General features: G+C 47.0%; 1 protein-coding gene across 1 annotated transcript; it reads right to left on the bottom strand.

Annotated features, from left to right (window-relative positions):
- Positions 1-2,456: 2,456 nt before the first annotated feature.
- On the bottom strand, positions 2,457-26,485 carry LAPTM4B (lysosomal protein transmembrane 4 beta). Its single transcript, XM_081117358.1, has 7 exons — positions 26,178-26,485; positions 14,587-14,698; positions 10,801-10,874; positions 9,987-10,109; positions 9,080-9,178; positions 7,917-8,012; positions 2,457-2,942 (listed from the first exon to the last, which is right to left on the bottom strand). Exons 1-7 carry the CDS (start codon positions 26,274-26,276, stop codon positions 2,865-2,867), a joined length of 681 nt encoding a protein of 226 aa, XP_080973484.1. The 5' UTR covers positions 26,277-26,485; the 3' UTR covers positions 2,457-2,864.
- Positions 26,486-27,756: the final 1,271 nt, after the last annotated feature.

The raw sequence follows: 27,756 nt of genomic DNA, 5'->3' as shown, positions 1-27,756 counted from the left end.
AACCAGAAGATCGAGGTTTGATTCCCGGTCAGGGCACCTGCCCGGGTTTCGGGCTTGACCCCCAGTAGGGGCCTGCAGGAGGCAGCCGATCAATGACTCATCATTAAGGTTTCTATCTCTCTCCCTCTCCCTTCCTCTCTGAAATCAATAAAAACATTTTTTTTAGAAAGAGTTAGATGGAATTTATAACTGTTTAAACTAATTACACCTTGGTAACTCTACTGGATTCAACTCTCAGTTCTCTGTCTCTACATGGGGTCTATTGCAGAGTGAGGGTTTGGTGGCGAGGGGAGGGTTGTTTGACCCAGGCCTCACACTCATGAATAGCCTCAAATATAGACTTTTATAGACTGAAGTGAGACTATCAAACAGAAAGTGGACCAGAGTATAAGGAAACCAAAGAGCAGACAAACTGGCTCACAGACCCAAAGCCTAAAGTAAATCCTGTACCGAATGAGTGAGAAATGTAAAATTGCAATGTCACCTCACTTGCACTGTTTCTCTAGGTGACTGATGTCCGAGTCCCGTGTAAACTGGTGGGGCCCCTCCCCCTCTCACTCAGGTAGAAGGGCTCCTGGAAAGAGGAGACGTCTTGCCTTTGGACCGGCTGCCAACTGGTTGGCTCTGGAGATACGGGGTTGAAAGGAGAGCACTGCAAGATGCTGGCTGGGTTTGCACTCCAGCTAAGGACGGGGTACTCTCCTCGCCGGGGCACTGCTCCTACCGAGTGCCCATCAGCATGGACAGCTGGTTCCGTGTCCAGAAGGCCCCCTTGAGGACAGGCTGGCTGATGGCACCATTGTCTTAGGTGAAATTGTGGAAAGACAGGATGGAAGCGATCAGGGAGAAACTATAGCACGTCTGGAATTCGTTCAGGAAAACAGTAACATTCCAAAGATGCAAGCGTTCATGTGCGATCCTGAACTTGGACCGTTTGCTCCCGAGGGCAGGGACCAGGACGCCTGCTTGTTTAGGTGTTGCCTTAGGCAGTGCTGTGGAAGGGACTGGGCTGCAGTGTTTGTGGAAGCAGGTTGATGAGGTTCCCTGTTAAGAACGAGGTAACAGGGTGGAGCGGGAAGGCTTAAGGTGCAGGCCAGAGTGGGTGAGCATCTCACTCGTTTTCGTGAATATTGGCGAGGCTGAACCACCACCCGTCTCCCTGGAGACTAGTTCCCACTTTTGAAGGGAGGGTGGGTGTGCTATGTATGGAAGCATCAGTCAGCAACACGGATTGCTGCTTCTTTCATCCCTACACCTAGGACTGGAACAAAGGACTGGTGACGGGACCTGCCAGTGCCAGGCGCTGAGGACAGAACACAGATGCTGACTCTAAGGGTCTAATCTCCGGGGGTATTGCAGACAAGAAAAGCGACAGGAGCCATGAGTGCAGGGTGTGCTTTGATTGGGACACTGGATGTGCTATGGTAGAACATAAAGCAAATACCTCCCAGACTAGAGGGTCGTAGAGGCTTCCGAAAGGAAGGGACTTTCAAGTTGAGATCCAAAGGATGTTATTGGCTTTATTTTCTATTTCTTTTTGCAACACATTACTTATGTAATTTTTAAAAAGCCCATTTCTCTTGGCCTAAGATGTTTGGTTTCATCAGCACTGAAATATTAAGAAACATATGTGTGAAACAAGCTAGAACGCCTCCTCCTTAGGCCCGACTGTGAGTGTCTGCACGGCCATGTGAGGGCGGGAAGGTCCTACGTACAATTTCCAGAGTCAGGAGTCTTTTCTTGGATGTGGGCAAATCTGACTTTAATCCTAGAAGCCTTCATTTACAGCACATTGAAAGAAAGCACAGGAGAGCTGTGACTCTTGAATATGCAAATATATAAAAGTCCCTTGAAATTCAGGTAGTCGAGGTAAGGGGAGTCCGCAAAGAAAGCACCCTCCCTCGTTTTTCTGAAAATCGTTTCTACACTCGTGTGAAAAGATGACTGGGCATACTTGGAAGTTCAAAGCAGTAGGATGTGCCTTGCAGGGAGAAAAGAAACCCTTTTTCATATTATCAGGTGAGTACATGTCAGCAATGCCACCTGACAAGGGGAGACGGATGTCCTCCTCGAATCAGGTGAGGGCAGAACACTCAGTGAAGGGGGCCCTGAGTGAGGACAGAAAACCAGGGGACAGGGAGCCGGGTACCATGCAGGGCCGAACAGGTCAGTTCTCCCTGTGACTCGGGTGAGACACGCCCGTCCGCAGCCTCAGGCATGGTGTGTCCAGCCGCGGGCAGTGATCGCCGCTCTCTCACTGACAGGGAATGTCGAAGGGTCTCGATTTAGCCCCTGGACAAAGTCCCTGACCAGCAAACTCAAACTGTCACTGAATTTACTGATGTCATAAAGAGTCTTAAGGAAACTCCTGTTTTATTTATGCACATAAATGGACTCGTTTACCAAACCGGAGCAATGATTCACAATTAACATCCCCGTTCTCGAGGGCTCCTAAGTATTGTTCAATTTCTATTTTTATTTTACACTTTTGAAAGAGACAGAGGGAACAGAGAGGGGGAAATGTGGCTAATTCCCCCACTTTGGGGCCTGGCACGTACAAAACCAGACTTCTCTGCCTCAAGGTTCATCCAGAGGGTTGGGACGTCTCAGCGCCCAGGGAGCCCAGGGAGCCCAGGGAAGCCCGCTGCACCCTACAGAGGAATCCTACAGGTAGCCTACCACAGTGCTCTCGCTAAAGCATACGTTTAAAACTACGGAGGGTGCCAACTTAACACTAAAAATTTTAAACTATAGCATTTCAGCAACAAATGAGCTCGGGAGCTCGTCTCAGAAGTGAGATTAGAGAACTATTGCTCTGGAGTCTGAGGGTCCAGTTCATGCTCGGCTCCACCCCGCTCTCAGGCTTAGGCAGACACATAAGGGGGTGGCGGCTCCTTGGCAGCGCCAGTCACGGTGGCATCGTCATAGGGGGGCAACAGCACCTAAGGAGAAGAGAGGACAAGGGTTAGTGCTGTAAAGTGCACAACGTTTAACTTCAATCAAATGTTTCCCATGACTGTACCAATTTAAATTTTCCAGCAGGTGGCTAGACTTTGATGAGAGAATTTTTGATCTGTTGGGTGTTTTTTTTTTTAAATTTATTGATTTTAGAGAGGGAGGGGGAGGGAAGGAGAGGGAGAGAAAGAGAGATTTGTTGTTCCACTCATTTATGCCTGCACTGGTTGGTTCTTTTATGTGCCCTGACCAGGAATCAAACCCAAAACCTTGGGGTATGTGGATGACACTAACCAACTGAGCTACCCGGCCAGGGAGAGATTTTTTTGAAACTTTAAAGATGCAAATGGGAAGAGACTTTTGGCCCTTTAGGAGCTTTTCAAACCCTGCTCACATGTGTCTGATGTCACGGTGCCTGGAGGGCCTGAGGGCTGTGTGTCCAGGACTAGGAAGGAGGCCTGTGTACCCCCATGAGGAGCTTTATCCAGTATCTAGCAGGAGTCTCCACTAGGGACCCTAAAACCCTCGCTGGAGCTGAGCACAAACACATCTTCTCTGCAGCAAAGCAGCTCTCCTCTCCGCGGCGGCACGTCTGACTTTGAAGCCGAGCCTCCGGCACACGTGTGGGCATGCACCGGGTATGGGAGCTCATAACCGGAGAGACAGCGGCCACTGGCACCAGACTGTTAAATCCTGCACGAATGGGCTTCAGCATCACGTTCCACCACCTCGTTAAACAGTCAACTGATTCATGTGTACATTACAGAAGTCATATAAAAATGGGAGAATTAAAACTTTCTCAGGAAAAAGATACCCTTAAGAAGAGCCCAAGGATTCAGTGCTGCCACTTCCAACTCACCTGCGGGAGGGAAACTCAACTCCGAGTCCATCCAGGCCAAAGCCGGGCTACGAAACCCCTGGGATGGTTCGAACACTTGTCCTACAAATGCTTCAGTCGCTCAAAGAAGCACCTCAGGATATTTTAAATTTTCAACACCTACCCATTAGACACTACACTAGCTACTGCTCTTACCTGGACCTGACCACTTCATGAAATGATCAGTTAGGTATTTCTTTTAGACCCTAAGGCATCAGGAATGCAAAGAGCCTGTGCCCTTTTTGTCTTAGCATTTCCTTCAAAGGTTTTTTGCTTTGATTTGGTTGGGAAACTGGAAGAGAGATTAACCCACAGAATGATCTCCAATATCTAATAACTCTTACCTGTTCTCACTGAGTCATATTTGGGACAGTACATGTCTGGCTAATAACATATGTACTGTTTCAGAGGGAAAAAAGGACACTTACTTTCCACCAAGAGCCCCAGTATCTTTCCACACAGCTCGCCCTGAGACTGCTCAGCCTGGGAGAAAGCCACCTGGCCTAATATGTGACAGGAAGTGAAAGACACACACGCTGTCATGTCCGCGTAGATGCCCGAGAAAGACCCGGACAAAGGACAACAAACCCCACTACACCCCACGAGGCCCCAATGCAGCTGGGAGACAGGGAAAGCGGCAGAACTCGGTCATTCCAACCCCCCTTAGGACCTCGGGGAGCCTCCAGTGCATTTACATTAACTCCTTTAGTGCTAGTTAAAACAATCTTTAAACATGAGGAGCTCTGCTTCAAAAAGGAACCCGCCCTCCAACCCTCAACTCCAGACCGCGGTCTGCAGGACACGGGCGCTGTGCTCCACGGAGAAAGGCTGCTTCCGAGCCCGGGGCAGGCGACGTACAAGGCGAGCGCAGAGCACCTGTGGTGCCAGATGGCAAGGTCACCACCAAAGACGTCCGAAGTTCCGGCACCGAGCCGAAGAGGCTCCGAATGGCCAAAAATGGTACCATCGGAGCATTTCTAAGCATATTAACTGTAACGTACCAACTTTTTAGAGAAAGCTGTTATCTTCCCCCTTTTGAAAGTTTCAAAATGGGTATCAAGGGTAGATAAGTTTTATTTAGGCTTACTCAAATATTTTATCAAAATAGTTGTACTTTTCAGCTGGACGTCTACAGCTCTTCTAATAATAGGCCTCGAACACACCTCGCAAAAAAACAAAAACCACACAAACCAACCAACCAACCCCGCTCCTCACTGGTCACCACCAGAGAATGAGGGACCAACCCATCATTTTGAAAACGGATAGATACAGAGACAAAACCAAGTCTATTTACCCAAGTCACAACTACTACTGGGCAGTCGATTCATGCAGGAGGGAAAGCTTCTACTTACAGAAATATTCCAGCTAATAAACAAAAAAGGAAAGAGAGCATTTCTGTCATAATAACATAGCCCCCAAAGAATCAATGTCCAGACACTGGGTAGCAATGGTTGCTCACATCCCAGAAAGACAGAATCAGCCAGACAGCATATGCCTCCTGGTGGAAGAACAAATAATCAACTGTGCAGTGATCTTGGAAACAAGTGGAAAAAGTAAATACGAATACAGAAAGCTCTAGAGCTAATTTACTGGAAACACAAAGGACCCCAATCAGAAAAACCCAGTCTGCAGGACAAACTAGCTTCTTTAGCAAAATTAGAGACTTAAGATACATACAGGGTAGGTAAAAGTAGGTTGACAGTTGTTCGTGTGGAAGGTTAATACAATAATCAGTAAATAATACTCCAAGAATAAACTTACACATACTCACAACTATAAACCTACTTTTGCCAACCCCCTGTACTGATCCGTAGATTGTTGTAAATAAACTGATAGAAAAATTATGACATTTATGAAACAACTGGAAATCTGAGCCCTTACTGGATATCTATAATATTAAGAAATTATTTTATATATAAATTATCTTATATATAAGTATGCTTAACAAAATAACCACAATACCATTATATGTTGTTGTTTTTAAATTAAATACTGTCAGAAAGCTGCGACTCCGGGTGGTGATCTATCCCTGTATTTTGGAATGAACTGTCAAGGCAACTGAGTTATGAGAAATGGTAACTCTCTTCTTCCCAGGAATGCCACTCTTCAAAAAATTTTAAAAAGTCTCACTGGGAACCCTGACAAAGCAGTAACATTATCAGCAGCAACTCGGTCCCCTCACCCTAAAGTTGATACAGAATGACGGAGGAGGTAGTGACCAATAACTGCCATCAAGCAACCCCCCGGCATCTGATGTCAACACACCGGGGTGAACAGCCAGAGCTGGCCCTAGTCCACGGTCCCCAACCCCCGTTACCGCAAACTGCTGCCAAGCTGGAAGCCTTTCTGAGGAAAGAGGTCTATTATTAGAAGAGCTGGGGATGTCCCGTTAAAAAGTTTCCTCTAAAAAGTTCGTTGGATGTATTTTGGGGACTTAAATTCTCTGAGCACCTCTCTTACATTTCTAGATTTCAGAATATCCTTTGATTTGAAGTCTCTCGTACAACGTGGATCTTTGTAGCCTTTCCACTTCGCTTCTTTTAAACATACACTCAACCCTAAGAAAGGAGCAAAAATACCGCCACCAAAGGATATCAAAGCACGCCCAATACGGACATTCCCCTTTCTGAGACGCTTCATAAGTACTGTAGCTTTATCAGTCCCACCATCACGATATTCAGGGTAGGGTCCCGCTATACCTCGTTTGTTTAGTAACTTTATTGGTTCCTCAAACTCAAAAATCTCACACTTTGCGTAGACTTTTCATTAATTAAGCAGGACAATAAATGTACAGATTTAAAGGAAAAATGGAAACTTATAAATATCCAGAAACTCAGAAGGAAAAATTTCTCTAAGCCAGCAGCTTTATCAAAATTAGGATAATTTTGAAGTTATTTATTTAGAGAGACTGACTGACTCAAGCAAAATTCTTTAAGGAGTGAGGTCGATGTGTGTTTACTGTAATCAGTGCACAGGATCCTGCAGATGCCGAAAAGGGCCCCTCGGCACCTGAGTGCACCGGGTTTTGTGCCTCTGATCAGGGCAGAGCCTCTTCTTACACCACTACCCAAGCACATGCGATTCAACTCAACACATGCCTGGTGAGCACCAGGAGAACTATTCACGGATAACATGCTTTCTCTCAGAAATCCCACAGGGTTCTCAGCAGTATCAGCTTGCATCGACAGACTTAATATAAACGTTGAAATTGTTTTATTCCCAGTTTACACACAAGAAAGTAACGGCAGAGACAGGTTAAATTATTTAAGTAAGGGCACAGAGTGAACAAGTCACCGGAACTTAAAAAAAAAAGCAAAATACAAAATTCTCGTCTAGTTTAGAGTTCACATGCCATTCATGTTTACCTTCTACCTGTCCTGCCCATTCTATCCCCTGCAACAGCACCCATCCCACAGGCTCATCCGCACCGTGGAGCACGTATCCACACAGCGCAGCGCCAGGCACCGTGCTGAATGCAAAGGTAGGTTAACACCTAGAGGACTTACATTTTTATCTTACTGTGAGCCAGGCAGTTTAAAGTGATTATTTACATAAAGTGCAAATGATTTCCAGAACTCTTTCAGTGAAGATGTGTTTCCCCAAATCAATTTGAGAGGCTTGAAAATTTAATAGTAATAGAACAAAGATCACCTAAGTTCTTTTACTAAGGTTTCCACATGCAGGGCAAGTTTTAAAGACATAGCAACCACTGCCATTCTCATTTCTCTACCCATCATATCACATTTCTAGGTGTAATTTCACATGCCAAGTGAGATAGTACAGTCACCCTATGCAGAATTATCTTCTACGGTTTAATAATTCAGGTTTAAGATACACAAAGAGGGAAAAGGTACATATATTTTCTATCTGCAATAGTTTTTCAAATAAACTGAAAGGTGAGCCATCTGGATTTTATTACGCTTTAAGGAAAATGAAACATTTCATTCAACTATGAATCCTCTGACGACTAAGCAGCTCATGATATGTTTCAACAACAGTAAAGGCACAGCCACCACTAGAAACATTCAGAGGCTGTCCCACAGCAGACGTGGAGAGGCCTCCCCGCAAGGGACGCGGCACCTACCGTGGTGTCGTTGCTGGTAACGTACACCAGCACGTCGGAGTTGTTCCTGCCATTGATGTATCGGTAGCAGTTCCAAACGCAGCTGATCAGGTAGCCCTGAAAGCGGTGGAGATGGTTACCTTTCCTATTCAAACCCCAAGTATCACCAGAGATAAGGCTGCATTACAAAACTTTTATTTACATGAATTATAAGTGCACGTATTGACTCTACTAAACCAAAAAGACTTTAAAATTCACCCCAATCCTTGACCGCTAAGCTGCACACGCACTATCACAATCCTTGGGAAAATGTAGCCCCCAATGATTTTCAACGAACCGTTTTCTTTGATTCAAGTCATCATATTATCTACTTAAAGTGACTTTTCTCCCTAAATGCAGCTTCCTCGAGCTTACTGACGTTTGAATTTTTGAAGAACTGGGTAATCTGATGTCAAAATAAAGGCTATGAATGATCTTAAGAATTAAAAGTTCAAAGTGCAATAATAATTTGAGAATTTTCTACGTATCGGTAGCACCCAGGTGTGAATGATGATGTTTCCATGACCAGGTTTAAAGGGCAGCCCTCAGTGGGGGGGGGGGAGAGGAAACACTGCTGCCTGGGAGCTGTCACTCCGCTTCCGTGGAGATCAAGGTGACAACCTATCACAAAAGCCTTCAAATTATGCAGACCCGCGGCGAAGACCTGTATCCTGAGGAACGCCAAACTATACAAAAGAGGCATTTAAATTTATTCCCTGCAGCAATATTCACAACTGAAAGAGCAGAAACTATCTCAATGGCCGACAGTAAGTAATTTATTAAGTAATGATAAGTTGACATAATAGACTGTTGAACAACGTTCAGAGTCTGCTGCATTTTAGAAACAAACTACAAGCATTGTAATGAATGTTGCAGCATACACTATAGACTCCCTAATGCACAGCCCTGCACTGATTTACCTTCATCCTAACAGACTGGAACAACCCCAGCCTGGCCTGGCCTGGCCTGTGGAGGTTCGGCTGGTGTTTCTCCCTCAGGTGAGAGAAGGGACAGAACGTCAGGACATCAGAAGGCAGCTGAGGCGTCCAACGCAAGAACACGAGGCGACTGAAGCCTGCGTGCTCCTCTGGCCTTCCTGAACACACTGATAACACCCAGGCAGTAAGTACCACCTTTTGTCTTACCTTGAAGGTCAGGATGATGCTGATAAACAGAAGAGTAATCAGGACCAAACAGGTAGAATTCACCGACAAGATGTCATCTTTGTAGGGAAAGTTAGGGGGCTGCAAAGGGAGAGCGCCGTCAGCAAACCTCACGCATCACTCGGGATCCCGGTCCCCGGGCGCCAACCACAGGTGCTTGGCAGGAGGCATGAGAGCAGACGGCTAGTGAGACCCCGCAGGATTTCTAGCCTACTCCGAGCAGTGTGGAAGGGAGGCTAGCTTCATAATTCAGGCAGTAACTCTCGAAAAGGAAAACCTGAGGGAGATTCGCGAGCGAGACCTGAACACATACCCACGCCCTCCTACTGTGCAAAAGGCCAAAAGGCTGACAGGCAGTAAGGAGAGCCTTTAAACACCGCTGATATTTGGATTTCTTGCAAATTCTGGACAATTCTAAAGAGACTGTGCAGGGCCAGGGGGAGAAACCTATTAAAACAGTGTCCTTTTTACAGAGTGTTTTTGGTGATGCTACTTCTCCCTCAGAACCTTTGATAATAGGTATTTACAGCACTGAAAACATAATCAAGTTCTACCATCTGACCATACTGACTAACTACAGGTCAAAGGAAACCGTTTTAGGAAGATCAAAATCTGCTGCTAGGCCCAGACGGCGTGGCTCAGTGGCTGAGCGTCGACCAATGACCGGGAGGTCGGCTCGATCCCCCGCTGGGGGCGTGCAGGAGGCACCCGATCGACGAGGTTTCTCTCTCCTCTCCCTTCCTCTCTCTAAAAAAAAAAATAAATCTCTAATTGCTAAGTCAAACGCAAGTTGAAAACCCACGAACTAAAACGTGTGCGCGCCTGTCCGAGCGCCTCCGCCCGCCACCCACCCGGGTTTCCCTCTGCAGCAGCGGTCGGGGCCACGCACCAGCTGGCGAACGTACTCCTGAATGGAGCTCGGATAGACAAGCACGGTGACCGCAACCAAGGTGTTGAGGGCAAAATCGAAGATCTGGTAGCAGAAGAAGGGGATGATCCAGGCCGCATGTTGCTAAGTATGAGAAGAGACACGACGTTAACGTTCATGTTCAACGTTACAAAACATGGTTTCTTTTAATTCAGAGGAACTTTTTCTACGGAAGGGAACTGGAGGAAGACAGCTCATTAAACCAGGCCACGGCGGCGACTGGTGAGCAAACAGGAGTCGGCAGGCCACTCTCCGCGAGCCCTTCCGAGACTACGCTCGTTTTCCTAGCAGGACACAGAGTAACAAGAGATTTATCTTTCAAGGTTCTTATAGAAACCGAGAATGACGCCCTCGGAATCCCCACAGACAGCTGTGCAGGTCACACACGCAAGGGGCCGAGGAGAGGCCCAGAATTTCTTTCTTAAAACAGGAAAAACTCAAAATGTTAACACATGCTCTTGGGGGATTGAGACATTGGGTATATTATCAGTTTGGACCAAAAAAGAGGGGCGAGGTATTAGAGTTTAGAAGTGAGTATGAGTGACTCACGGGTAGCTGGGGAAGGGCTGAACACACCTGGCAAGCAAATTCTTGTTAGGCAGCTCGGAGACAATGGCACTCAGAGGGCATCTAGCCAACGGGCGCTGGCCGGAAGCCCTCTCACTGATTAAAATTAATTCCGATTAGGGGAAGGTGACATTGCAAGATCCCCTCCCTGGACTGGGTTTTTCTGCCTGAACCTCCTGAAAGCCCAGCTTACTGCAGAGCTGCTTACCTTGTATGCCCCGTAAGTAGCCATTGCACATATGAGGATCATGAGAAGAGAGATGGCGATCGCAATGCACATGTCTGAAAAGGTTAAAAAAAAATTAGTAGGTCCATTGTTTACACATTTCTTTAGTCGCTCCTCAAAGGCATTTTGTTTATAAACCAATTATAAGTGAGAACTTCATACTAAGCAAAGCACCAGAGATCTTTTGGAATTTGAGGAGATGAGTTAAGGGAAGTGCTCAGAAGATGTTCTTCCTAATTCATATAAATGCCTATAGATAAGAGATTGATTTACACATAAGTTTATTTCAAAAGTGCAAAAGAGATATTGGTTACAGATATTTTAAAAAGTTGGTCATGTGGTCCACTGAATTATATCTATATAATAGGTATTTTTTAACATATAGGTGTCTAACTTGTATTTTATAAACTCGTATGTGTCTCATGCTCCTGCTGAAACCCTCCACTGCCTTCCCATCTCATTTAATATAAAATCTCCGTTTCTTGTCATGGCCTTCACGTCTCTGCTTATTCCAAAGCAGGTCTCCTCCTCCCATCTCGTCGGACCTCAGCCCACACTCTTCTCACTATAACCCAGCCATATGTACCACGTGGCTCATTAAACACAGCGAGCTCGCCTCGCCTTGGGGCAACTGCCTCGCCTTGGGGTACTGACTAGAAGAAACATCACTCCTATTTCCACAGAACTAGCTCTGCCCTTGAGCCACGCAGGTCTCAGCTCCACGTCAACACCTCCGAGGGAGCCTCCCTCCCAGGCACTCCCATGTCACTACTGCATTTTGTTTCTGGCGTACATCACGATTATCTTACTCACATGTGTTGTGTATTTTCCAGCTCCCTCTGCTAGAGGAACCTTGGGAGGGAAAGGACTTTGTCCATCTTGTTCACAACTACAACCTCAACACTGAGGAGGGGACAGAGAGCCAACACAGCAGCTACTAGCCACATGTGGACACCAAGCACTTGAAATGAGGTCAATCTGAATTGAGATGTGCTGTAAGAGTGAAATACACTCCAGATTTCAAGGACTTATTACAAAAAAAGAATGTCAAATATCTCATTAATAATACACTGATTACATGCAGACATAATATTTTGGATATACTGAGCTAAATAAGATATATCATGAATCTCACCTGTTTCCTTTTACCTTCTTTAACGCAGATACTAGAAAATTTAAAATACATCCGTGCTTATATTATTTTGCTATTGAACATGCTGATCTAGAACAACACCTGTAGCCCAGGAGGTACTAACTGAGCATTTATTCGAGAGGTCGTTACTGCATCTTTAGGAGATTCTGGTTAAAAGTATGGTGTGCCTGGGTTGATGACTGGGTTTCTAAAAGTAATGGGCAGGGTGACCACCTACTAAGAGGGCACAAAAAGCTACGCAGGCAGGCGTCTGCTGTCGTCTCCGGGGCATCTCGCAGGCATCTCATTAGTCTCCCCAACTCTGCGGCAGATGCTGTTCCCACGAACAGATTATGAAACTGGGGCTGAGGTTATGTAACTCGCTGAGGGTTTGCACAAAAGGCTGAACAATGACTAATCCTGCTCTTACGATTCCAACCTCTGGCTCTTCCTCCTGTTCGTGCTGTTTCTACTTAAGTGTTGAATAGTGACCGTGAAGCAGCCTGGCTGCCACTTCCTACAGGTCATGTCTCAAAGGAAAGTATCCCAGTCTTAGGGCCATCCTCTCTGTATCCTCAACATATTCAGCAGGAGGTTTACAAACAGAAGCACAGGGTGGGAGTACATTCTAGGGCAGAAATGCAGGCATGGCAAGCAAGACCATGTGCCATCTCTAAGAAAATGAAGGTTCCTCAACCTGTTCTCAGATGCTTAGCATCTATTGGGAGGAGGGAAAGAAAATTTCAACAAGAGAGGAAGAGCTAGGGGACTTCAGAGGACACAATATTATTTTCAGCCAAGAGGACAATAAAGATTTTATCAAAGGACATATTTGACATATGTCCTTTGTTATTTGTGCTGGGTCTTATTTTCCCTCATAAAATTATTTTCTAATGAGACAGAATTCGCATGCCATAAAATTCACCCTTTTAAAAATGTACAATTCACTGGTTTCTTTTAGTATATTTATAAAGTTGCACAGCCTTCACCACTAATTCCAGGATATTTTCATTCTAAAAAAACAAATAAAAACCCCCAAAACACCCAGATCCTTAGCAGACACTCCCCAACCGCCACTCCCTCCAGCCCCTGGCAACCACTAATCTTTCTGTCTCTATGGATTTACCTCAGAGACATTTCATATAAATGGAATCATACAGTATGTGGCCTTTTGTGTCGGGTTTCTTTAACTCAGTATAATATTTTCAAGGTTCATCCATGTTGTAGAGCCTAAAGGTTTAAAATAAGCTATAAAAAGTTATGCAGGATTAGTTAACTAAGTAACATATTTACATGTCAATCTCAGAAACTCTCTCTTAACTTCTCACTTTCTAAAATATGGAAATTACCTCCTGCCAGCCACACTTTTATATTGAGAGATTTATAGTGACAACTATAATCAAGTCTCACAAAGATTGATTATATAATAAAAGGGAAAAAAAAAAACAATAAACAGCATTTATATTTTTGTTATTAGTTCACTGGAGAAACGAGATGTGCGACTAGACCTGAAGAGAAGGAAATAAAATAAATTTAATAAAAAACATGCATGATCTATATGGAAAATTTTGGAAAGACTATTAAGGAGCACTCAAGAAGATTTGCATAAGTGGAAAGGAATAAGTTGTAATTAGATATTTTTTAAAAGTTGCACATCTCTGTAAATTTATGAAAAATCACTGAATTGTGCATTTTAAATGGGTAATATTTAAGGTATATAAACTATACCTCAATAAAACCATTAAAAAAGATGTAACCAGACAAAATACAACATGAAAATATATCATTTCTGCCTAAGATAATTGATAAATTTAACACAGTCACAAACATACAATGGGATTTCCTAGACAAGTTGACGGTAAAGCATAGATTTAGTATCGACTCCATGTCCTGAATTGCAATTCTTTGTTGTTCTGGAAAAAAAACATCTTGCTGGAGAAATAGCTGGCTATCTATTTGTTTAAGATCAACAAATACTTCGTCTCTAAAAGTGCATAGTGAACCACTCTCCCCCTTACTTTGCCCCACCAATATTTTTTCCAATGTATTTAAAGTTCTCCAAAGCCAGTGAGAAATAAACTTGTACGACTTTTTGTTGGGGATGATACACAGTCGGCCCCTTTTCAGTTAGCAGGGACAGGGCATGACTATAATTATAAAATATTCAGATCTCTGTGACCTTTGAGCTGGGTGCCTGGCTTATGTTTCTACTTATCAGAAAAAGGCCCCAAATCCATCAAATAACGACCAACATAGTTTCTAGAATGAAGAACGATCACCAATAGAAGACACCATAGGACATGAGTTATCCTTCTGACCTTCCTTCCTGTCATTCACTCACCCTCCTCCCGGAAAGACCAAAAGTCCAGGTTAAAAAGACTATGACACAGCAATTTTTAAAATGGACAGGTTAACGTAAGGTGCAAAAGGGGGGGAAAAATCTTAGACTCTTGCACTTAGAACAGAGGACAGCACATAAATACTTGTTGGTCTGATCTGTAATGATGGGAAGTTAAATTCATCAGTTCAAATGGGCCCGTGAATCAATCTTTGTAATTTAATAGCAAGAACTGGAAGCCAGATTCCCTGGCCCTGAAAATACCAAAAGATCTACAAGTGCCATCTGATGTACTTACTAGCATCATCCATGAACTCAAAGTCGCCTCCCAGTTCAGAACTTGAGAAGTGATGCTGATCTGGATCAGCCAGGGCGCTCAACAGAATCAACAGCACCACAGCATTGATGATCTGCACGGAACAAGAACGACAGTGTAAGTAACATACCCAGCATGTAGTCCCTACAGAAGAAAATTCTATGGGCCACATGGAATTTCACTTCAACAGAGACTTAACTGTCAACAGTAAGCCCCACCCGTCGGGGGGCAGGCGAACATTCCCAGGGCAGAACCACGGCCAGCCCATTCGGATGCAGCCAAGGGCACGTGGCTTGGCGCCCAGATGATAGCTGGATTTCACCTCAGGCCCCCTCAGCTAGCGTCCCGGAGCAGGGAACCACCAGCACAAACACACGCAGCAGCCAGTGGCTGGAAAAGCACAAAAACTCTCCAGCACGTAGCCACGTACACGCTGAGCACCTGCAAGTTTTGCAGGTAATAAAACATTTTCCACAAGTTCAGACAGAGCTTTGAGACCATCCACGTAACAGGGTCAGAAAACGAGTGCCAAGTTCAGTGGCAGAGCCAGGATCCTTAATCCTGCAGCAGCAGACACAAGCCCCTTTCTGTCCGAGGCCCACATCGGTCTCCCGGGCACTGCTGAATGCATTTCCCTTGGGCACTTCAGACTCAGCTAATAGGAGATGAAATTGTCTTCCTTCACATCTCTCACCTCTGAGCTGCTTTTTCTGTTCCCTATCTTAAAAAATAGCATCACCATTAATGAATGATTAAACATGGAAAACACTCAGGCACGATGCTAAGTGCTTTATGTGGATCTTCTCTCTTAAGTTCTGCAACAGCCTAATGAAGTAGGTGCTATGTTATCCCACTTTACAGATGAGAGAACTGAGGCTCAGGGGTTAAGAACATTGCCCAAGATCAGGCAGCGAACAAATTGTAGAAATAAGATTTGAACCCAGGAATTTCAATTCCAAAACCTAATCTCTTTAAGTCGCCTGCCACTTTTGAAATCTGATTATCTTTGGGTTTACCATCTTCCTTACCCCCTCCATCCAACCAACTGCAAATTTTTTTAAATATTTTTTTATTGATTACAAAGAGAGAGAGATAGAAACATCAATGACGAGTCATTGATCGGCTGCCTCCAGCATGCCCCCTATTAGGGATCGAGCCCGCCACCCCGGCATGTGCCCTGACCTGGAACCGAACCGCAACCTCCTGGATCCTAGGTCGATGCTCAACCTCTGAGCGATGCCAGCCGGGCCCAACAGCAAAATTATGACCATTCACCTTCTGCATTTCTATTTCCTTCATTCTCCCTAACGGCCCTTGCTGCATACTCTGCACACGTACCAACCGCGATGGGCTTCTAGGACTGAGGCTTGAGCTGGGAATGGGTTGTTATTTCTCCTTATTTCTGGGTTTAGAAACTCATGACAGACCTCTAGGTTTCATTCCGGTCAAAATGAAAAGATGAATAATCTTCAGACATGAAGAAAATTCTTTGACTAACTACAGAATTCCCTACTATAAAAATCATATTTGGAACTAATTTACAGAAGTGGTTCAAACAGTCAGGTCATTCGTTTTACAAAATGTCCCCTCTGGAATCCATTTTCAAAGGGCAACCCCAAATGGTCAGCGTTACTGTAGGATTTGGAATGATTTTATTTTCTTCTTCTATGCTCCAAATTGCCTAACATGGTCTAACTGCTTTTGGAAAAAAATAATTACAAAAACGAGAATAGCAATTTCCCAGGGTATACATATATAACTAATTTAAATAGATACTAGAAGCATGTGGTTAAAAAAAATTTTTGAGGGCCCTGCCAGCATGGCTCAGTGGTTGAGCATCGACCTATGAACCAAGAGGTCACTGGTTTGATTTCTGGTCAGGGCACAGGCCCGGGTTGCGGGCTTGATCCCCAATAGGGGGCGTGCAGGAGGCAGCCGATCAACGACTCTCATCACTGATGTTTCTCTCTCTCTCCCTCTCCCTTCTTCTGATAAAAAGTGAAAAGCAAACTCCCCCATATTCCTCTCCACCAATCACCTTCTCACAGTCTTTATTAGAACTGCATGTTTCCTGTTTCACTCCAAAGACCCAAAAAACTTCATAGCACATTTTAAAGACAGTGTGATTAGCAAAACTCTAAATAAAACTTTTCAGAACATATCTAAGGCTTACTGGGAGGTACAAGCTGGCCCAACTGGATGTGATATCTGGCATAGATGTTCTTTGATTGATTGTCAAATTTTCTGGGCATTTCATTCTAGTCCAAGGATTATGGACTGAAATAAGATGAGATGAAATGACCTTAAAACCTGTTCTGAAAAAGTAAAGCACCACACAAAGGCAGTGTATTTGTTCTTGTTATCATAATGAGGTCAGTTTTAAGGCTGAAAGGCAAGGCAGACATTTGGGGTTCAGGGGCTGTGCCCTCACAGAGGAGTGGAGCAGGGAGGGTAAGAGGAGAGAGAAAGGGGAGGAGGTGGTGCGGTAGGTGTGGGTATGTCTGGTTTCAGAAATAAGGCCCAGACGCGGGATCGGGCAGCGAGGCGGGGCGCTGGACTGCGTACGTGTAACGAGACACCAGGGGAGGATATTAAGAAGGACTGCGATCTGACTGGCATTCAAATGTGTCAATTATGGAAACAAACCTGGCAGGGTGACCGGCACGCAACAGCCACTCGAATTAGTTCCCTTACCTTTCTTCCACTGATTTGCTGGCGCACCTGCTCATGCATTCACCGGGTGATTCTTGTATGTGCCCTGACCAGGGGCGGAACCGCCAACCTTGGCATATTGGGACGGCACTCTCGCCAACTGAGCTACCCGGCCAGGGCAGTTCCCTCATCTCTTCACACCTTAACAAGAACCATGTAGAAGCTCCTGGCTGGCATCAGAAAGCTGCCTGGGTCCCAGACATCCTGGGCCAGTGTTATGCAGCTGCTTTCCTGTCCCTTCAGTTCCAATGGACCCGTCGCCGCTCAATCAGCTTCTTCTGATCCCGTCGCCTGGCTCACTTGTCATAATAAGTTTACTGATTGCCCATTAACACTTGCTAATAAGTGTTTAGGAAGAAACTCAGGACGTAGAACATGAACTTAAACAAGTCATGGCTCCAAACAACACAAAGCATCAAGCAGTAAGCAGGACAAAAATTCAGAGATGGACCGAAAGTGCAGAGGAAGATGTTACTGAAGCCTGAGGCTGAGACGGGTGCTGGGAGGTGCAACTATGGCAGCATCTGGACAGGGACGGGAAAGACAAGAAGGTTTTAGAACCTCAGAGGCGTGGTAAAGAAGTTCAAACATGAGTAAGGCCACTGGGACAGGAGCCTGTACTAAAAACAGCAAGTAGTTCAATTTGGTTGAAACACGGCATAGGGAGGGAGGTGTTAGGGGTGAAACTGGAAATGCAGACCGCACCAGGCGCTAGAGGGTCCTCAACACCAGGATAGGAACTGGGGGCTTTATTCGAGGTAATGAAGATGCCCAAAAAGTTTCTGAGGTGGATCTGACACAATCAGAGCTATGCCATTAGGGAGTTCAAGCTGGAGGAGGTGGGGAGGCTCAGCTGGATGCAGGAAACCGATCTGGAGACCACTGCAATAGTCTGTCTGAAAGCCAGTAAGGGTGGTAACCACTCACCTCCAATTTCCATGCTAACCCTGTAAGATTGTCATCTTACGAGCTAGTTTGAGAGGTTAAGTGACTTTATCTTAGGTCCTATGTGTGCAAGAGCCATGGTTTGAACCCAAACCATGCAAAGATAAAGGGAAGCAAACAGGACTCTGAGATTTCAAGCCCAGGTGACAAGCTATATCTGTCATGATCAGAAATAAGGAAGATCACTTAAGGACTATGACAAGGTTGATTTTAAAAATTTTTTCTCTTAATAACTTATTTTTTAAAAATATGTCTTTATTGATTTCAGACAGAGGAAGGGAGGGAGATAGAAACATCTATGATGAGAGTCATTGATCGGCTGCCTCCTATATGCCCCCTACCGGGGATCGAGGCCACAACTGGGGCATGTGCCCTGACCAGGAATCAAACCATGACCTCCTAGTTCATAGGTCGATGCTCAAACACAGCCATGCCAGCTGGGCACGAGGTTGATTTTAGATAGTGTCCTGAAAAGTACTTGCGGTGTCCAAGTCCATCTGGCCTCTAACCCTCTCTGTATTCTACCTCTGGTACCCAGACCTGCCCGGTTTTCCTGATGGCCTACTCTCATTCTGACAGCCTGACTGATACCTAGTCGTGTGTGCATTCCTGCTCTCTCCTGCCCAGTCTCTGAACGCGTCACATCATTCCTGACAACGCTGTTCTGGCTACTGGTTTGGTGTGTTCTTCTTACTCCAGAGTGGGTCCCGGTTCCTATACTTACTTGGCTGTACCCTTGTTGGTCCAGTAACTGTCATCACCTCCTGTACCTCTAGCCCGATAGCCCGTCTCTGTGCTCACAAGCCACAGACCATAGTCCTGGGGCCAAGTCCCCTTCCAGGCGCCCCTGCTCTTCATGACACAGTCCAGAGAAAGAAGACAGATATAAAACGAAGATGTGATGGCAAGGTCATTACACGGCACAGATGACTCACCCTTGTGCTCTTTTAATCAGAGTATTTCATAATAGAAGGCGTGCGTTGACACATATTTACTGTATAATTATGTAAAATCCCAACTGGATGGAATTTGGTACACTACGGATGGTGCGAATGCTGCAGGGTGACAGGGTGATCCATGAGGACCTGGGTCTGTGCAAAGAAGTGAGGGACAGGACTAGCCATGGTAACAACTAAACACGGTCAGATGGAGAGGGTCAAATACAGGCCAGAGCCCCACAAACATTGGGTAAGAAATACTTCAATGATGAGTACTGGAGATCTCTCAAAGAGAGAACATGAAAATCACCCAATCAGCCACTCTGACTAAGAATGAAATATCACCACAAATGAGAAGCAAGATGATGGTAAGACCTGCCAGGAGCAGATTACGTAATGGCCACAGCTAATCTAACCGTCAAAGCAAGAGAGGGCATATTTATTTTCTCATTCAGTCAACGCTCGCTCACATTTGGACCTTTCTTCGTCTGTTTTGGTAGGTTGTGTACAAACTGTTCCTATTCTATTTACAAAGTGTTCCTGGGGTGTCACATGTTTTTTCCTTGCTCTTGACAATGATTACTTCCACATGTAAACAAATCCAACTTCTTTCCAACCACTTAAGTGGTATTTAGTCCCTTGTACATTCTCCAGGAATCCAAAGTGCTCCTCACCCTTGTCATATCAGATCCTAAAGGAACAGTGAGACTCGCAGCTTGAATGTAAACAACTGAAAATGTAAAATGTAATTATCACTTTTTCAAAGCCTCAGTAAGAGAAACTTAAGAATATTCAAACCCATGGAGAGTAATGACGCAATAATCAAAAACTGGCGCAGAAAGCTGTGTCCAAAAAGGGCTGCTGCTGACTTATCTATTACGAAAACTTAAGACAAAAGTAGGAGAATGGCTGAAAAATGTTTCAACCAAGTAACAGAATCCTAACTAAGCATTAAAAAAATCATACTCAAAAAATATTAATGATAAGAATATGTTCACAGTTTGATGTTAAATGAAAACTGCAGTCTAGTCCTGGCTGGTTGGGCTCAGTGGTTAGAGCATCGGCCTGCAGACCGAAGGGTCACGGGTATGATTCCTGGTCAAGGGCATCTACCTTGGTTGCAGGTGGGAGGCAACCAATCAATATGTCTCTCTCTCTCCCCCTCCTACCTCCCTTCCACTCTCTTAAAAAAAAAAAAAAAGGAAAAATATCCTTGGGTGAAGATTAAAAAAACAAAACAAAAAACCCTGTAATCTAAAAATGTTATTATACCTTTTTGTATTTCCCAGTGTCCAACTGCTTTTAGAGTCAGGAAAAAGTATTTAAAGCTTCAAAAATTTCAAAACTGTTTTAACATGAAATATGTTACAGCATATCAGTATTAAACCTGATTCTCTAAAGAGAAACAATTAACTAATACGAGTATGACCCAATAACAAATCTGGCTGGCATTCAAGTCAAAACTTGGAAATAGGTATAACAGGGGAGAAATATCAGAGTAAAACAGAATAATAATAATTAAGGGATCTGTCACTTCCAATAATGGTGAACTAGGTTCGCTGAGGACAACTAGGAAATCTGGACAATATATAAACAAATGTCTGAGAAGGCTTTAGAGAGCTAACAAGGAAGAGAAGCACGACTGGGCCAAGATCCAGGAGAAGGCAGGAATACCCCTGGGGAATTTGCCGATTTCCAGAAAAGATAGATGAGACCATAAAATCCTGTTTGCCTAAGAAATTGACTAAATTAGTTCACGACTCCGTGTCCAACACTCTACTTACTAACTGGGTTACCCCAAGATGAATAAGACACGGTCCTTGCCCCCAAGGATTGATTAGTAGTCAGGGGTAAACAAACACACGTCAACAGCCAAGTACATTCAATAATTAAATTATTCAAAAATTATCTATTAGGCAACAAATATACACCTAGAACTGGACTAAACATCACATACGTATTATGGCAAACCCCTCGAGGTAGCCCCCTACGGTCTAGTGGGGAAGGGGGTTCCACCCCGCGTGGAAAGGAATTCTGATATGCTCGTGTCTATGCCAGTCAAGGAAAGGGGGTGGCAGCTGAAACACTGCACAGGGAGATGACTTTTTTTAACAACAGAAAAGTAAGAGACTGAGAAACAAAGATTACAGCACAAATCATTCTAGAGTATCAGACTAAGTGACTAAGAATTAAGTGTTAAGAGACAGTCCAAGGAAACAACAGCATAAAAATGAGCCACTCTGCTAGTCCTTTGAGTTAGATTATAATGACAACCAAGATTTTTAGTTGCAGAAGCTATTACTCAAAGGGCAGTCTCTAGGTTACATATTGTGAGGAAAAAAGATATAGCAGCAAAATGGAAGTTGTACATTTATTAGAACTCCACCCTGCCCTGTTCTACACAATTCCTCAGTGACTGCCATGCGGTACGGAGGATGTCCATGCCGTCTTGCAGCTGTCCAGGGCACCGGCTACGTAAGTTCCCTTAAATAACCTCCTGGCGCTACCTGGAGTGGTCGGCCTCTTTCTTTGGTCTCTCGGCCCCAGGAAATTATATGAACAATACCATTAACAAAATGAGTGGGCAAACCACACACGGGGAGAACATTTTCACAAATATATATTTAACAAAGGACTGGCATCCAAAATACATGAAGAGTTCTGTGGACAAAAAAGGGGCCACATGCAGAACCTGACCAGCTCAGGGGAGGCCTGCGTGGTGGCCTTACAAACTCAGAGACGGAAAATAACCACAAGGATGGTCTGAAATTAAAACTTCCTAACTAAAAGCAGTTCCCGACGGTAGTCATGTCCTAGGGCAGTATTTTTCCCTGACGACGACCAATCTTCACCTTCACTGAGATTGTCTGTTGTCTTTCTGCATCTAGGATAACATACCTGACAACACGCCTTTGGAATAACAATGTAATTTCCTTTTTTTCCGGACCCCTCAAAGCACCAGAGTGGAGACCTCAAATCCCTTCATTGTTACGGTTATTGTGTTCATTGTTGACTGTTAACTGTCTATGCAAAAGAAGTTGTGTGTCTGTCATTTCACTTTTCATCCAATCCTAGGTTTCCCTGATTTCCTTTCTCCCATCTCCCTAATCTATCACCAGTGGATTTCGTGTAACCCCCTTATGTCTTCCCTTTAATTCTGATGTATAAAAAAAGTGGTAAAACTGCCATTTTCCGGAGCATTTTCTCAATCCGTTGAGATTTTGCTTCCCAGCAACTGTCTTCAGTTTGGCTCAAATAAACTCATAAAAATTCTCTACAGATTTGAACGTTTCTTACATTGACAGTTCTTACAAATCAATAAAAAAAAGACAAAACCCAATAAAAATAGACAATAAACAGCACTTCACAAAGAAGGATATATGACTGGCCAATAAGCAAAGGTAAACTTTCTCATCATTAGTCACAAGGAAATGCAAACTAAAGTCTCCAAGAGTTACCGCTACACACCCAGCGAAATGGCTCGAGTGAAAGACTAACGCCACAAAAAGTGGGACTGGAACTTCATACAACTGGTTGGAGTATAAACGGCAGAACAGCTTTGGAAAACTGGTTGGCAGTTTCTTATACAGCTAAATATGCATCCACCCGATGACCAGCACTCACTCCTAGGTATTTACTCAAGGGAAACAAAAACATTTACGTCCACCAAAGGTCTCGCACAAGAATATTTGGAGCAGCTTTATCCATAGTAGTCCTGAAATGGAAACAATCCAACTGTCCATCATCTGGCAAATGGATACGCAAATTGTGATATATTCACACAATAACATAATACTCAGCAAGAAAAAGGAACAAGGTACTAAGCTACTCCAACCTAAATGATTATGTTAAGGTACAAAAGAACACATACAGTATAATCCCACGCATATGAATACGCAAAACTCGCCTGTGGGGTGGGGATGTGTGTGGCAATGATTAACTGGGAAGAGACACGGAACTTTCTGGGGTTTTGGAGATGTTCTCTAGGGGTGTGGGTTACACAAGCACATGCATTTGTCAACTCAATCGACTGCACACTTAGTATCTGTGTATTTCACCATATGTAAATGATGCCTCAATAAAAGAAGGGAAAAAATAAAGCAAAGACAAAGAAAAAAGGATCTCTAATATAAATACCTGAAATCAATGTGCTTTGTTACTGGACTGAAGGAAAGCTTTATCACTCCAAGGCAAGAACAAAAGACACACACAACACATAGCTTTTAAAAAGTAAAACAGGGGAAACTAAAACTTCAGACTACAAACCAACAATAGGACCTTCCGTAAATCACCTAAACTCCCTTAGCCTCTGTTTCCTCATCGATAAAACTGGAATGAGAGCCCTGGCCGGTGTGGCTCCGCTGGCTGGAGCACTGTCCTGGGTTGTGCACTAGCAGGTCACAGGTTGTTCCCAGTGAGAGCACCTATTGAGGTTTCCAGTTTGACCCAGGAGGCAACAGCAGACGGGTATATTTCTCTCACATCGATGTTGATGTTTCTTTTTTTTTCTTTCTCTCTCTCTCCCTCCCCCCTTCTGTCCATCGGTCCGTCTGTCCCTCTCCAAAACCAAACAAACAAATCAATTTTTTAAATGGGAATAATACAATTACCTCGCCAGGATTTCATAAAAATTGAGCTTATGCAAAGCATCTAGACTAGTACCTGGCACACTGAATTTTAATAAATGGTGCAGGTAGGGAATAACAATTAGAAAATGCGTAAGATCGATCCACTTTACCTATCTGGCAATTATTTATTACTTTAAGAAAGAATCCTCCCAGTGGACTCTTATTTGAACATCTATCCATCACCCTACCCTTTTTCCTGAAAACTCTGCCCCTTTCTGATAACTGACCACATTCCAGCCACCTGGCTGGTGAAGTGAGAGGGGCGGGGGATGGAGGGAGAAGTGCCTTGTCTGCAGTGACCCTGCTCAAAACTGTTCATGTCAATCAAAGTTTTGGATGACCAACTTATATGGAAAGGTATGAGAGAAACTCACTGTTTAAAAAAAAGTCTAAATTTTTTATGAAATAAAAAATACTTTTAATAAAAATTACCAGTACTTAAAGCCAGGTTTCCCATGAATTAGGTTTACGTAATGCAGCCTTTCCTATATCTGCTGGAAAGTTTTCCAATGATCTTTCAAAAGGCCATACATTTCCAAATGCCAAAACATGCACCCCAATAACTACTTTCCACGAGGAGCCCGATCCAGGGGTAGAGGAAGCACTGGGAGTCCTCTCCTCTCCCCAGGCGGGTTCTGTCTGGTTGGCCTGCGGCCAGCAGTGGGGCTCCAGCAGATTTATCTTTCCTGCGCATCACGCAGCAGTCTGCCCAATGCAGTGCCCTAGATTTTACAAGTCACATTCACCGATGCACTTGCCAGTCTGCAGATTTGTGTTCTCAAGGAGGACACGAGTCATTTGTACAAAACAGTGTCCTGATCATCAATAAAAGCACGGAACAGTCTGAAGTCACCTACTATTCCCTTTTGTTCTACAGTAATTTTAAGTTTCTGGAAAGGATGTCCCGGTTTCTTAGCCAAGTCAGGGCCGAGCGAGACGCGGAGGTTCCATCTGCATCCCCACTGAACGACAGTAACCCGCACATTCCAAAGATCTGCTTGAAACCTTTCAAGGCCAAAAATGTCTATTGTGTGCCCTGGGCTAGGCACTGACTGAAGGAAAGCTGAAACTATAAATAGCCCTGAGACCAAATGCCTGGGGGGGGGAAATGTTTTGCTTGAAATGGCTACACAGCTGACATAAAGTCTAAGAATCCACGCAAAACTCTGATAAGCAGGAAAAGTGTATTCCCGCGACGCTGCACGTGCTCGCTCACTCCCATTTTAATAAGCATGTCCTCGTGGTGCAGTCGCATTAGGCACTGAAACAGGCGCAGGTGTAACCCTCCACCGTGGTGCCGGAGCTGGAAACGCAAAGGACCCAGCCCCCGGCGGCGCGGTCCAGGGCGCACGGCCGACCCGCAGCAGGCACCGGGCAGGGCGCACGGCCGATCCGCAGCAGGCACCGGGCGGGGCAACGGCCCACCCGCAGCAGGCACCGGGCGGGGCGCACGGCCCACCCGCAGCAGGCACCGGGCGGGGCAACGGCCCACCCGCAGCAGGCACCGGGCGGGGCGCACGGCCCACCCGCAGCAGGCACCGGGCGGGGCGCACGGCCCACCTGCAGCAGGCGCGGGGCGGGGCGCGGCGCCCTCGCTGCCCCCCGGGACCGCCGCTCCCAGGCCAGTGAGTCCCCACCTTCGGGGGAAAACCAGACCTGCCTGCGGCCTGATAAGAAAGGTACAGGGAGCACCTGTCGAGCAGCAGGACGGTGGGTGTAAAATGGCTTCCCCCGGGCCGACCGGAGGGCAGGCAGTGCAAGCAAATCCCCTCCTGAAAGAAGGGCGCTGCGGGGAAGGTGTGCGGGAACCCGTCAGGGTGCGGCAGGAGCCCCCAACCATCCCATCTCGGGACCCGAGGGCGCGCAGCCCGCGGCCCCCTGGGGCAGAGCGCGGGCGCGCCGGGGGGCAAAAGGCGCCCGGTCCCCCAGGGCACCGCCGGGACCGGCCGGCACGCGGAGCCCCCCGGGCGCCGGGGAGGCAGGGCGGGGAGGGCGCGGGCTCCTCCGACGCGCGGCGCTCCCGGGCCACCGAGTGCGCTTTCGGCAGAAACCGCGGCCGCGGGGCTCAGGGGCGCGCCCCGGCCCCCCCCCCGGCGCCCCCACCCGCCGCAGGCTGGCCGGCCCGGGGCGACCGCGGACCAGCTCGCGCGGAGAATTAAGTTTCTAATAATATAACTTTAGGCGGATTAGCGCCCGCGTCATCCAACCGAAGGCCGAACCGGGAGCCAACTTGCGGCCCTGAAAGCGCGGCGGGGGCGCGGGCCGGGGCCGGGTCCCGCGCCGGCGCCTCCTCCCCGGCCGGTGCGCCCCCGGCAGGTGCGCCCCGCGCCCCCGGGCCCTCCGCGCTCACCAGGTACCACACGCCGAGCAGGATGGTGCCGGTGCGGACATGGCAGCAGAGGCAGCAGCTGTTGGAGTAGAACCGCGTCCAGGGCGCGCCCATCTTCATCGCTGCGGCCGCGGGCGCCCTGGCCCGAGCGCGCCCAAGTTTGCGGGAACCGCGCCGGGTCCGCCTCCCGGGCGCCGCGGGGGCTGCTGCGCGCTCCTCGGCCGCCTCGGCTCCGGCCTGCCCGCCGCGCGCTCGCCGCTCCGCCCGGGCCTCGCTCCGCGCGTCCCCCGAGAGCTCCGAGCAGCCGCGGCGCCGGACCCTGCGCTCCGGAGGCGGGCGGGGGCGGGGCGGGGCGGGGGCGGGGCGCGCGCCACGTGACCGCGCCGGCCCGTGACGTCACCGCGGGCTCCCGCGGCGGCGGGCGCGGCCGGCCCGGGGCCCGTCCGTCCGTCCTCGCGCGCCCCCCGCGGGTCCCCGCGCAACCCGCCTGCCCTCGCTCGGCCGGCCCCTCGCGTAGCCGTCGCGGGGCTCAGCCGCCTTCCCCGCCCCTGGGGTGGGGCCCCCGCGCGCGCCCGTCCTGCGGACCGTCCCGTGCAACCCCGGCTGCGGGCGCCGTGCGGGGCGCGGGGGCACCGCTGCGGGGCGTGACTCCCGGGGCGGCCCCTCGCAGCTCGGTTCCTGCCACAATCATCTCTTCCCCGAAATCGGGCGCGTGCCAAGGGCGCCTCCCTGCAGCGTTTCGCATCCCGGCGGCAGCCGCCAGGGACAGCGGCCGAAGCCCTATCGGTGCCCCAGCCCCCCGAGACCGGCGGAGCTGCAGGGGAGACTGAGACGGTCCAGCGGGGCGCTGTCCTCCCGGGCTCGCCCGGGTTAGCCTCTGCGCGTGGGGAAGGTAAAGAAAGGAAGATGCAGGCACTTGGGCAAACCACGTGGGTGTGAGGAAGCGGTTCTGTTCTTGGTCTAACTGTCCTAGGAGCTTACACTTTTGCACTTTCCAGCCCAGCCTGGATGCTTGATATACATCAGGCCTCCAGACAACCCTCTGGTTACCCCCGGAAGGACTGAGGGAAGGAGGGGCAGGTACCCAGGCCACCTGGCACCCATGAGCCAGGCCACCGGCCATCCCGAGGGGTACCTCTGGGGCCATCCCGAGGCTCAGAATGCGGACGGATTCTTCCCAAGAAAGTCCTTTTGCTAGGAAGCCCCTCAGCTGGTCTGTCTTCTGTGGAACACTCACCGTGGCCTAGCTGGTTTCCAGTTTGCAAACCCTAGGACCTTTGAATAAGCCTTTATCATTTATTTCTAGCAAAGCCTCCAGACTCTTTTGAGTTCGTCTAAAACCTGTAATCACTGCTTAAGCCAAGCATCTCAGACAAGTTAGGTTATTAGCAGGTGTCAAAGTTTCATTTCGGACTTGGGGCAAGAGAAAACCTGGCTGGGTTTGCGTGCCTAAGGCCCGGCTGTAACAGGAGGAGGAGTGTCAGGTAAGGAATGTTTAAGTGCAGGGCTGGTTAGCTTCACAAGGCTGTAAAGCTGTCACGCTCTCACTGTGTAGCTTGAACCTGGATCCATGGGGACCCAAGAGATACCAGGTGTGGGC

This window comes from Miniopterus schreibersii, assembly GCF_964146895.1.
Source record: "Miniopterus schreibersii genome assembly, chromosome: 17".
NCBI lineage: Eukaryota > Metazoa > Chordata > Mammalia > Chiroptera > Miniopteridae > Miniopterus > Miniopterus schreibersii.
The sequence above is the reverse complement of the archived record's forward strand: the minus strand, read 5'-3'. Positions and strand labels throughout refer to the sequence as shown.

Coding starts and splice junctions, on each gene's coding strand:
- LAPTM4B (XM_081117358.1), bottom strand. CDS start 26,276: ATGAAGATGGGCGCGCCCTGGACGCGGTTCTACTCCAACAGCTGCTGC. Junction 10,875..14,586: donor TGAGTTCATGGATGATGCTA/GTAAGTACATCA, acceptor TAACCTTTTCAG/ACATGTGCATTGCGATCGCC. Junction 10,110..10,800: donor CTACTTACGGGGCATACAAG/GTAAGCAGCTCT, acceptor TCTCATACTTAG/CAACATGCGGCCTGGATCAT.